Below are 12,567 nucleotides of genomic sequence, written 5' to 3' on the forward strand. Positions count from 1 at the left end.
GCATGCGCAGTAGGTTCGGCGCGGGAACGCGCCTAATTTAAATGATCCACGCCCCATTTGAATTAGGCGGGCTGGCGCCGGAGGGATTTACACTACTCCACCGCAACTTTACAGGCAAGTGCTTTGTGAATCAAGCACTTTTCCCCCGTAAAACTTGCGGCGGTGTAACGTAAATGCGATACGTTACGCCGCCGCATTTGTACCTGAATCTGGCCCTATGTGTGGTGAAAAACTAACACTGCACATAACCCTGAACACCCCATCCCCACCGTGAAACATGGTGGTGGAAGCATCATGTTGTGGAGATGCTTTTCTTCAGCAGGGACAGGGAAGCTGGTCAGAGTTGATGGGGAAATGGATGGAACCAAATACAGGGCAATCTTAGATGAAAACCTGTTAGGCCTCGTACAGACGACCCAACATGTCTGATGAAAACGGTCCGCGGACCGTTTTCATCGGACATGTCCGCTGGGATCATTTGGTCTGATGGCTGTATACACCATCAGACCAAATTCCGCGCGGACAGAATACGCGGTGATGTGCGCGAACCCGGAAGTTCAATGCTTCCACGCATGCGTCAAATCACTTTGACGCGATGCGCGGGTTCTCGGGCCAGCGGACATGTCCGATGAGTCGTACTGACCATCGGACATGTCCGGCGGACAGGCTTCCAGCGAACATGTTTCTTAGCATGCTAAGAAACAGTTGTCCGCTGAAAACCTGTCCGGTCGGCCAGAAAATTGTCCGGTCGGCACTACACACGACCGAACATGTCTGCTGAAACTGGTCCGACGGACCAGTTTCAGCGGACATGTTCGGTCATGTGTATGAGGCCTTAGACTTAGAGTCTGCAAAAGACTTGAGACTGGGTGGAGGTTCATCTTCCAGCAGGACAACAACCCTAAACATACAGCCAGAGCTACACTGCAATGGTTTAGAGAAGTATTCCTCAACTCCAGTCTTCAAGGTGCCCCAACAGGTCATGTTTTCAGGATTTCCCTCAGCTGAAAAGGCTGCGGTAATTACTAAGGCAGTGAAACTGATCAAACAACCTGTGCAAAATAATGGAAAGCCTGAAAACATGACCTGTTGGGATGCCTTGAGGACTGGAGTTGAGAAACATATTTGTGTGTTAGAATGGCTCAGTCAAAGAAAGTTGGTCTAAAAAGCTTGCACTGGGGCTGACCATACTTTGTACACACTTATCATTAGCAGTACAGCAAGAGTGCAAAGACTGAAAACAAACTGAGACTACAACAAGCCAATGTTCAATGGCACGCCGGGTGTCTAATGCTTGTAGAAATGACACTTGGGGTGTATGTATAACATTTGCATAGCTGTTCGTCCATCGAAACTGCATGCAAATTTGTTCTGTGTAAATGGGGAAAAATCAAATGTTCTCAGGCTATATTATCTGCAATTCAAAAACCACATCATGGCCACTGGATGGCGCTGACTATCATAGAAAAAAAAAAGTATGCTCTTTTGCTCCATCTAGTGGCCATAATAATTTCTACATTCACATATTCAAATTGCAGATAATATAGCCTGAGAATATTCGATTTTGCCGTTTGCACAGAATTAACTTATTTGCAGTTTTGATGGATAAACAGGTATGTGCTATTTTATTTATTTTTTTAAATACACCTCTTCATGTGGAAAAGGTTGTTGACTTCCGGTCCAGCTTATACTTACTTTATCAAAAGAGAGAGGCACCACTCCGCTGTTCTCTGTATCCATCTGCTTGAAAATTTCTGCAGATTGATAAACAAAATTAGTATGAAGGTCTAGGGAGGCTTGTGAGGCCATTTATCTAATAAAATTCGAAATGCTGTCTAGATTTTATCTTCCACCTCCTCCTATAATACACAGTGTCTGCTCTCTAGGATCTACAAACACCTCTTCTCCCCTGCGGTGGTGTTTGTCACACTCAAGATGGTCATACATGTGCCAATCTTCAGTCAATTGTAACCACTTTTGAGTCAGTGGGAACTGCAGATACGGGAAAACTTGGCAAGATCCCTCCCACGAGTTCAATCACCAGAATCCAATGGCTTGTGAAGTCAAAACTGGGCAATAAATTGACAACTTCAATACAGTTTAACCACTTCAGCCCGAGAAGAATTTACCCCCTTCCTGACCAGAGCACTTTTTGCGATTCGGCACTGCGTTGCTTTAACTGACACTTGCGACGTGGTACCCAAACAAAATTGACGTTCCCACAAATAGAGTTTTATTTTGGTGGTTTTTCGATTGGTTTTCTTTTTTTGCGCTATAAACAAAAAAAAGAGCGACAATCTTGAAAAAAAAAGCAATATAAATGGATGCTGGGGCTGGGCAGGAAGGGGTTAAATACCTTCTGTCAGTTTATTTTTTATTTTTTTATTACCCTCTGTGTCCCCATTGGGAAGATTCATCCCTCTATTTGTACTTTTGTCACTGAGAAAGAAAATGAGAGAAAATACTAAATTTCGGAGCTTTCCCCAGAACAAGAGGTGAGGGAAAATCTTCTAACGGGGACACCTTCTTCAAGGATATCTGGCTATCAAGGAATTACCCTCACTTTGGGAGATTTTCTCCAGCTTCCTGTTGTGGCTCTGAGACAGGAAGTGGGAGGAAATTTCCCCAACAGTACACAGGCAGAAAAAAAAAAAATGTGTTTTACTCTTCCTCACTCTATCCAAACAATGGGCCAGATTCACAGAATAAGTACGCCGGAGTATCTGCTGATACTCCGGCGTACTTTCAAATTTGCCGCGTCGTATCTTAATTTGTAATTCACAAACAAGATACAACGGCATTTGGCTAAGATCCGACAGGCGTACGGCTTCGTACGCCTTCGGATCTTAGGATGCAATACTTCGGCCGCCGCTGGGTGGAGATCGCGTCGTTTTCCGCGTCGGGTATGCTAATTAGCTGTTTACGGCGACCCACGAAGGTACGCGCGTTCGTCGCATTCTCTTACGTCGTTTTTTCCCGTCGTAAAGTTAAGTGTGCTATTTAGATGGTGTAAAATTACACCATCCATGTTAAAGTATGGCTGTTGTTCCCGCGTCGAATACATTTTTTATTTTTTTTGCGTATGACGTCCGGGAATACGTTACGGACGTCGCCGTTCAAAAAACACGTCGGGTCGCCGTAATTTCACGCAAAGCACTGTGGGAAATTTCCTAACGGAGCATGCGCAGAACGTTTGGCGCGGGAACGCGCCCAATTTAAATGGTACACGCCCCATTTGAATTAGGCGGGCTTGCGCCGGACGGCTTTACTCTACGCCGCCGAAAGTTTACACACAAGTGCTTTGTAAATCAAGCACTTACGCTGGAAACTTGCGGCGGCGTAACGTAAACGGGATACGATACGCCGCCGCAAATCTACATGAATCTGGCCCAAAGTCTGGGCTATACATATACTTTGACATGTGCAAATGCACAAACATACCACGTTTCCTATTTTTTTGGGGATAAACTTTAACTCAGAGGAACTTGTGATATGGACTAAGCATCTTGGTAGGGTAAAAAGTCCCACACTGCCCACTTTCACCCGTATAGTTTTATTACTGCTAGAAAGGTCATATACAATATGATCAGTTGTCCTAAACCAGCCCTCCAGTGGTCTGACACCCCCCTTCACACTGCTCTCATGCACAGCCCTCCAGTGGTCTGACGTCCCCCCCTTCACACTGCTCTCATGCACAGCCCTCCAGTGGTCTGACACCCCCCTTCACACTGCTCTCATGCACAGCCCTCCAGTGGTCTGACACCCCCTTTCACACTGCTCTCATGCACAGCCCTCCAGTGGTCTGACGTCCCCCCTTCACACTGCCCTCATGCACTGCCCTCCAGTGGTCTGACACCCCCCCTTCACACTGCTCTCATGCACAGCCCTCCAGTGGTCTGACGCCCCCCCTTCACACTGCTCTCATGCACAGCCCTCCAGTGGTCTGACACCCCCTTCACACTGCTCTCATGCACAGCCCTCCAGTGGTCTGACGTTCCCCCTTCACACTGCTCTCATGCACAGCCCTCCAGTGGTCTGACACCCCCCTTCACACTGCTCTCATGCACAGCCCTCCAGTGGTCTGACACCCCCCTTCACACTGCTCTCATGCACAGCCCTCCAGTGGTCTGACGTCCCCCCCTTCACACTGCTCTCATGCACAGCCCTCCAGTGGTCTGACACCCCCCTTCACACTGCTCTCATGCACAGCCCTCCAGTGGTCTGACACCCCCTTTCACACTGCTCTCATGCACAGCCCTCCAGTGGTCTGACGTCCCCCCTTCACACTGCCCTCATGCACTGCCCTCCAGTGGTCTGACACCCCCCCTTCACACTGCTCTCATGCACAGCCCTCCAGTGGTCTGACGCCCCCCCTTCACACTGCTCTCATGCACAGCCCTCCAGTGGTCTGACGTCCCTCTTCACACTGCTCTCATGCACAGCCCTCCAGTGGTCTGACACCCCCCTTCACACTGCTCTCATGCACAGCCCTCCAGTGGTCTGACACCCCCTTTCACACTGCTCTCATGCACAGCCCTCCAGTGGTCTGACGTCCCCCCTTCACACTGCCCTCATGCACTGCCCTCCAGTGGTCTGACGCCCCCCCTTCACACTGCTCTCATGCACAGCCCTCCAGTGGTCTGACGTCCCCCTTTCACACTGCTCTCATGCACAGCCCTCCAGTGGTCTGACACCCCCCTTCACACTGCTCCTAGTCCCAGCACTGCCCAGGGAGTGACACCAGTGTTGATTAGAGCCGTGTTGCGGGAGCATTGGCCTACTGGAGAGCTGCCCACCGCTTGTATGAGAGCAGAGGTCGGACTCTCCTGTGTGCTGCATAATGATAAACCAGGAAATGTGCCTGTATTGCAGAGATGTGCCGAGTAGGTTTTTAAATGTTCTTTCCAGACATACACTTTAATTGTCTACTTACTGAACATAATTTCCAGGCGGATGAGACATCGTACAAAGTTATCAAAGTCAATGGAGAAATGTTCATCAGCAAAGCGAGCCACAAGCAGTTGGTGGATCTGAGAATTCAGCGTGAATCCTGGGAAGGAATGAAGAAGGTCAACACTGTGCTGGGATTGAGGGCTTAAAGTGGAAGTCCATGCAAAAACTAAAATCCCTGCATCTATAGACACCACCGATCTAACACTAACTTCTCTATCCCTGTAAAAAAATAAAAAAAAAATAAAAAAAAATAATGGGCCAAATCCTCAAAAGAGATACGACGGAGTAACTGCTGTTACTCCGTCGTATCCCTGGTCCTAACTATGGAACTGATCCACAGAATCAGTTTTCCATAGTTAGGAAGAAGATCCGACATGTGTAATTGAATTACACTGCCGGATCTTAGGATGCAGTACCGCATCCGCCGCTGGGGGCATTTCGCGTCGAAATGCCGCCTCGGGTATGCAAATTAGGACTTACGGAGATCCACAAAGCTTTTCAGCTTTGTTTTTTCTCCGTAAGTTTTATTTTGCAAACGCAAAATTAGGGCTGCTTTTACAAGGTGCAAACTGTTTACACCTTGTCAAAACTTTTTTTTGCTCGCGACGTGATTTTTTTTTAATTTTAATTTTCTTTTTTTGGCACCGTATCTTTTTTTTTACCCGACGCAACTTTATTGTCCCGTCGCAATCCACAAAGCCCGACGTAACGTAATTTCGCGCTATGCACGTCGGGAAAATGACATCACGAGCATGCGCAGTACGGCCGGCGCGGGAGCGCGCCTCATTTAAATGGGAATCGCCCCCTGGAGAAGAGGAACGCCTTGCGCCGGCCGGATTTAAGTTACACCACTCAAAATTTCTAGGTAAGTGCTTTGTGGATCGGGCACTTCGTTAGAGATTTTGCGGCGGTGTAACTTAAATGGAAAAAGTTACGTTGCGCCGGGTTTTTGAGGATTAGGCCTAATGAGTATACATACCTTTTTTTTAACCCAATCCGATCCGACCCGATCTCCAGTGGCTGTGAAATTAATGGGAAGTGACGTCACCCATAATAGACATGTGCAGTTAAGTTTTGTTTCGAATTTGTTTAACAAATTTGTTAATTCCGAAATTTAGGAAATTCCGAATTTGAAAATTCAAAAATTAGAAAATTAGAAAATTCAAAAATCCAATTTCAGATTTTCACATTTACGGAATTTCAAATCTTCGAATTTTTAGAATTTCAGATTTTCGAATTTCACATTTTTTAATTTTCGCATTTTCAAATTTTGAATTTCTGATTTTGGAATCTTCGGAATTTAGGAATTTTCTAAATTTTCGAAATTTCGCATTTTCGAAATTTCGCATTTTCGAATTTTCCAAAAAATGCAAAAACATGAATTTAACGAAAACAAACACATTTTTCGGTAGTGCACATGTCTAACCCATAGAGGTGCTATGGGGCTTCCTTTGATGGACGTATACTCTGCACCCGCCTGACAGCTCAGAGTGGGATGAGAGCTTCCGCCGCTGGAGATCGGGTCGAAGCGGCTTCAAAAAAAGGAATGTATACTTGTTTTCTCTTTACAGGGCTAGACAGGTTAGGGTTAAGGCCCGTACATACGATCGGATTATCCGGCGGGAATTGTGTGCATGTAGATAGGAAGTGACTACAAAGAGGCTCCAGAAGATCAGCTGCACTGAGATACAACAAAGGATGAAAAAAAGACAAAGGATTTTATTTTTTTATTTTTTTTAAAGGCAATTATTTTTGATACAGTGATGAATTCAGTTTGGGCTTTTATCTAGTATAGATCTAGTAAAAGCACAAAAGAACAAGATGGGGTAGTATTTGCTCTTTACATTGTCCTTCCAATATATGAAATTATAAGGAAGGTCCTGTTTGGACTTTAAACACACAGCGGTCCATCTAATCATTAGGCCCTCTCCTACACATTTACTGACCTGCTGCCTCAAGGGCTTTTCTCATCTCGGTGCTATTCATCGTCCCAGATCGATCCACATCAATTTTGCAATAAATTTTCTACAACCAAGGAAAGACACATGGATTAGCTCTTCCCACCAGAAGATGGCAGTACACAACCTTAAAACATTACATTAAAAGGTGACAAAGAGAAGAAATACCGCGCTTAAACACTAAAAATATCTAACTTAGCTGCAACACAACAGTGTCATACAAACACAAAAACAAGTAAGGAAAAAAGAAATGTTGCGCTATTAATATAAATTAAGCTAAACAGTCAATTGATATTAGAGAGGAGAATTGATGAAAATTACAATGAGATTGCAAAGACCCCAAGTTTAAAGGGGAATAAAACACATGATTGGAGATAAAGTCTTTGTATCAATCAAACAATGGTTTCAAGTAAGTTCATCAATGTTGAATATAAAATCATATGTTGAAATCATATATGGTGACCAACACCACTAAATAAAAAGGTGGAGGCTTACCGGATGGCAAGCAATGAAAAGCTTGCGGCTGCAAACCCCAGCCAGGGCCTTTTGATGATCCTCGCAGGGGGATGACAGGGGATGGATGTTGAGGCTTCCCGAACACAGAACCACAGGATTGCAGCGTGTCACACACAAAAAACTTAATGGTGAAGTACAGCAGGACCAACGCATAAAAGATATTTGTGACTCAAGGGACCACCACCACCAAAACACCCTATGGATGGGAGGCTTACCAGAGCATAAAGCAATGTGAGCATGTGGCTAAACCCCTAGCCAGGGCCTTTAAAATCCCAACGATGGCGATATGTGTTAGGGTCCAGATATCACAACCCCTGCAGGGGTAGAACGCGTAGTATATTTATTACTCTGGAGTCTGGGTGTCCTTTATCTCTCCTTCCAATTTCCTGAGATGTGCTGCTCACATTGCTTTATGCTCTGGTAAGCCTCCCATCCATAGGGTGTTTTGGTGGTGGTGGTCCCTTGAGTCACAAATATCTTTTATGCGTTGGTCCTGCTGTACTTCACCATTAAGTTTTTTTTGTGTGACACGCTGCAATCCTGTGGTTCTGTGTTCGGGAAGCCTCAACATCCATCCCCTGTCATCCCCCTGCGAGGATCATCAAAAGGCCCTGGCTGGGGTTTGCAGCCGCAAGCTTTTCATTGCTTGCCATCCGGTAAGCCTCCACCTTTTTATTTAGTGGTGTTGGTCACCATATATGATTTCAACATATGATTTTATATTCAACATTGATGAACTTACTTGAAACCATTGTTTGATTGATACAAAGACTTTATCTCCAATCATGTGTTTTATTCCCCTTTAAACTTGGGGTCTTTGCAATCTCATTGTAATTTTCATCAATTCTCCTCTCTAATATCAATTGACTGTTTAGCTTAATTTATATTAATAGCGCAACATTTCTTTTTTCATTACATTAAAAGGGGTTGTAAAGGTTCATGCATCCTATGCATTAAGGTGAAAAAAACATCTGACGATTACGGCCCCCCCAGCCCCCCCTCCTTATTACCTAAGCCCTGGAAAGTCCTGCGTCACGAACGCACTCGATCTTTCCCCGCGGCTTCTTGGCTCTTCATTGGATAGATTAATAGCAGCGCAGCCATTGGCTCGCGCTGCTGTCAATCAAATCCAATGATGCGGGTGTCGGGGGGCGGGACCGAGTCATACACTCAGCGGCTATGGACGCTGACTGTATGACACGGGAGCTCGCCCACAAGGTAACCCCCTCGGGAGAGAGCTTCCCAGAGGGGGTTAGCTATTGCGGGGAGGAGCCACGAGAGCAGTCGTGGGACCCCAGAACAGGAGGATCGGGCCAAACAAACTGCACAGTGGAAGTATGACATGTTTGTCATTTAAAAAAATTATAATAATTTACCTTTACAACCACTTTAATGTAATTAGTTTGGGTTTGCTTTAACACCTTGCCCTCTATGTGCTTTATTATGATCCTGAGCATATTAACTCGCTGGAACATTCTTTTGAAATACTATTCACAGGTGATAGTGGGGCTGATTACACGGCATCATAATCTATGGCACACGTTGCAGAGGCACATAATTTGGCACACGTTGCAGAGGATGCAGCGACATGAGTCCATAAAGTCATTATTCCCTGCAGCATAACTGGGCTTAAAATCCATGGGTAATACGGACCTGTTTTATCAATGCTAAATGTGCCCTGTGTGCAGGATATCAATGCAATTGGTACAGATCAATAGAAAGTAACAGAGTTTAAGTGTATCATACATTTTCTATACGCAGAACTCCATAAAATAACTTGTATAATCAACTTACCTGGTATTTCTGTATTTTGGACCAGAGGATGTTAAATTCTTTTAAACCCAGTTTTCCTGACCCATCAGACTGTATTATTGTAATAAGTTAAAGAAAGCTATAGAAAAATAAAGAAAATCTCATTGACTTATATTATTTACCCTAAAGAACTGCTACTGGTGGAGTTCAACAATCTCCCATGTTCCTGATAATCTTCTATGGCAGGGGTGTCAAACTCAATTTCATTGTGGGCCGCATTAGCATTATGATTACCCTCAAAAGGGCCGGTTGTATCTGTAAGATTAGATGTCCAGCGCATCCCCTGCCCTTACATTAGATGTCAAGAGCCCCCCCACCATCAGAAGTTGAGTCCCCCACTCTCCCTTTCCTTATGCTGCTGCTGAGACGAAGCTGGATGCTTTGCGTGAAAGCAGAAAGTAAGAGTCTGGAGGAGGAGAGGTGCGAGGGCCACATGAAATGGCCTGGAGGGCCAGATTCATCCCCCGGCCTTGTGCTTGACACCTGTGTTCTATGGGATCACACAAGTCCAGGGAACATCCGATTGTCTCCTGGGGATCAGGAAGAATTCACACACACCCATGGGCGTCCACTGAAATGTTTTTAGGGGGGGGGGGGGCGGCGATACACACTTAACCCTTTCTTCAAATGCTAGCAGGGGGTTAAAAGTGCCCCGCTAGCGGCCAAATAGCCAGCTAAAACGATGGTAAAGCGACACTTTTTACCGGCGCTTTACCGATAACGCGGCCAGTTGGCAGTGTGAAATAGCTCTTGAGATAATTCAGCTTCACTCCATGCCCATATAAATATAACCTAGAGAATGTCACGACCCCCCTTCAGTACAGACCCCCCCTTTAGCACAGACCACTTCATTCAGCACAGACCCCCCATTCTGCACAGACCCCTCCATTCAGCACAGATAGACCCCCCCTTCAGTACAGACCCCCCCTTTAGCACAGACCACTTCATTCAGCACAGACCCCCCATTCTGCACAGACCCCTCCATTCAGCACAGATAGACCCCCCCTTCAGCACAGCCCCCAATTCCGCACAGACCCCTCCATTCAGCACAGACCCCCCCTTCAGCACAGATGGACCTCCCCTCCCCCCATCCCATTCAGTACCTCAGATCAGCCATTAGCACGGCTGGGTCACAGCAGGTTCCCTTCCCCTGTGTACACATAAACACTGGAGGGGGAGGCGGCTTCACTCTGCTCACTGTGTCTGTGTGACATCCGGCCCAGGACCACTCAGACAGCCCACGGCCAAGAGACACCTTCTCGATTTTACAGGTGGGGTCAATTGCCCCCCCCCCCTGCCCTATGGAGCGGACGCCCATGCACACACCCCCGCTGTAGAAAATTGAGAGAGAGAGAGAAATCCATCATCCAAAAATGGAAAGCACACCACACTTTTTACACATTTGTAAAATAAAATTGAAAGCCATTTATCATTTCCCTCTCGTCGGGACTCGGTCCTGCTCTGGTCTCTGGCAGTCGTCACAGACGGCGCACACAGTTGATTCAACTCGCTTGCTTACTGGAAGCGGAAGGCGGCGGAGCTCTGTGAAAACTGAAAGTTGGTTCACAAGGGTAAGAGTCCTGGCCTCACATTTTCATCCCATTTTCGTTCATTAATGAAAAACAGATGTGATTTTCGTCATAGTTTTTGTCAGTGGATGAAAATGAGCTGTACTTTTAGTTTCGTTACTGTAAAAACGCAGCCAACGAAAACTTTGACAAAAACGTTTTCGTTGACGAAATTAACACGGATATCAACACAAACATGGGAGAGCGCACATTTGCCCTAGTGTACCATAGTTTATTAAATTAAATTAAAAAAACACCACATCCAATGCACTTACAAAAATGAAGGATAGTTGGGCACATCCAAGATGTTCCTGACCACCTCTCCTGGATTGCAACCGTCATCAGCACAAGGATTCCCTGAAGCTCCCAACAGTCCAATGTCCTTTAATGGAGCTGCCGAAGCTCAATGACGTTCGCAGGGACCTACTGTGCGTGCGTCTGGTCCAGTCAGCTCCTCGCACAGATGAAACGGGACTCCGACAAGCAGGAAGGGGAAGAGGAACACGTCATTGGGATGCCATGATGACGCGTTTCGGAGGTCTGGCCTTCTTTTTTTCCATTCAATAAACTGTGTTACACACTAGGGTGGATGTGCGCTCTCTCGGGTGTTTGTGTTGATATAGTTGTGTCTTTTCAACCCAACTATGTGTAGCACTACCCCCGAAGGAGCTGCTGGTTTGTTTTGGGTGGCACGTTACCTCTGTGTCTCCGCCGTCTAGGGTACTGGATGAGAGCTGCAGTAAAGTCAATGTCCACACGACATGTGTCTTTTCTGTGCTTTTATTACCCAATGGGGTAAAATAGTAAAAAATGAGTGGAAGGTGAAGGGATAGCAAAATGGAAGACAGCAAATTCAGGTGTAACTGGATATGGAAACAGTCCTGCTTCCAACGACAACTCTACTTCACCACTCCAGCCAGAGTGGGCACAGTGCATCCGGACAGGCCCCTCTCACTAGCCTGGCAGCCAGAGTGTCACTCGGAACTCTAGGATTAAGTCTCTGCCACAGACCCTCCTAAAAAATGGAGACAATTGCGGTCCAAAATCCTTCTTGACTGGATTCAGCACCCGGTTCTCCTTCAAATAACTTTAGTTAAATCAGCAACTGATAGGTGACCAGCGTCCAGCCTCTCAGAACCAAAGTGAAACATCAGCCTCGTGCTTGGTATCCCCCTGGACAGGTTCCTCATCAGTCAGCTTGGATGGACAGCCCAGGACCATTTGGCAAATTAGGGACCCAGTCGACCCACTGGGTCCACAAGCTAGATGAATGTGCTCCGGACCAACGTGGTCCCGGAGCCAGGAACACTGCAACAAACACACGCACACACCCCAGGCCAGGAGGGCCACACACGGGGGTGGTGGGGCGACTGCCCAGCTCAAGGGCGGGAAAACACCGACCCCGAACCAATGGCGTCTGCCCTTTAAATACCCCTCCCCAGCATGCACAGCGAGGCGATCAACCACCCTGATTGGCTGCCAGGAAGAAATATCAAACTGCACTTGACCCTACTGCTGCCACCTGTCGGCCTGGGGCGGGACTCACTCCCCAGACAACGACCGTATGCACAAACAGTACAGCCAAAGCTCGAGCAGAGGCCCTAGATTTAACCAAAATAAACAGGTTCAGAGCCAACTACCTCTCTGAACCCCCTCTAAATTTACAATAGCACCGGCTCTGAAAATAACCAGGCACTACATATGTAAATCAAATTCAATTTTGCACACCCGTTTGGGATGCCCATTGTCACGTTTCTTCA

The 12,567-nt window shown here is 46.5% G+C and overlaps 1 protein-coding gene across 1 annotated transcript in view; it reads right to left on the reverse strand.

Moving 5' to 3' along the window:
• Positions 1-12,567, reverse strand: part of LOC120937867 (calpain-2 catalytic subunit-like) — a 145,237-nt gene that overhangs the window by 4,394 nt on the left and 128,276 nt on the right. Inside the window, exons 17-20 of the mRNA XM_040351393.1 lie at positions 9,222-9,290; positions 6,900-6,978; positions 4,934-5,050; positions 1,696-1,754 (exon numbers count right to left, since the gene is read on the reverse strand). Of these exons, the coding sequence (XP_040207327.1) occupies positions 1,696-1,754; positions 4,934-5,050; positions 6,900-6,978; positions 9,222-9,290 (324 nt within the window). The remainder of the gene's footprint in view (positions 1-1,695; positions 1,755-4,933; positions 5,051-6,899; positions 6,979-9,221; positions 9,291-12,567) is intronic.

The sequence above is a fragment of the Rana temporaria genome, chromosome 4, assembly GCF_905171775.1.
Source record: "Rana temporaria chromosome 4, aRanTem1.1, whole genome shotgun sequence".
NCBI classification, from domain to species: Eukaryota; Metazoa; Chordata; class Amphibia; order Anura; family Ranidae; genus Rana; species Rana temporaria.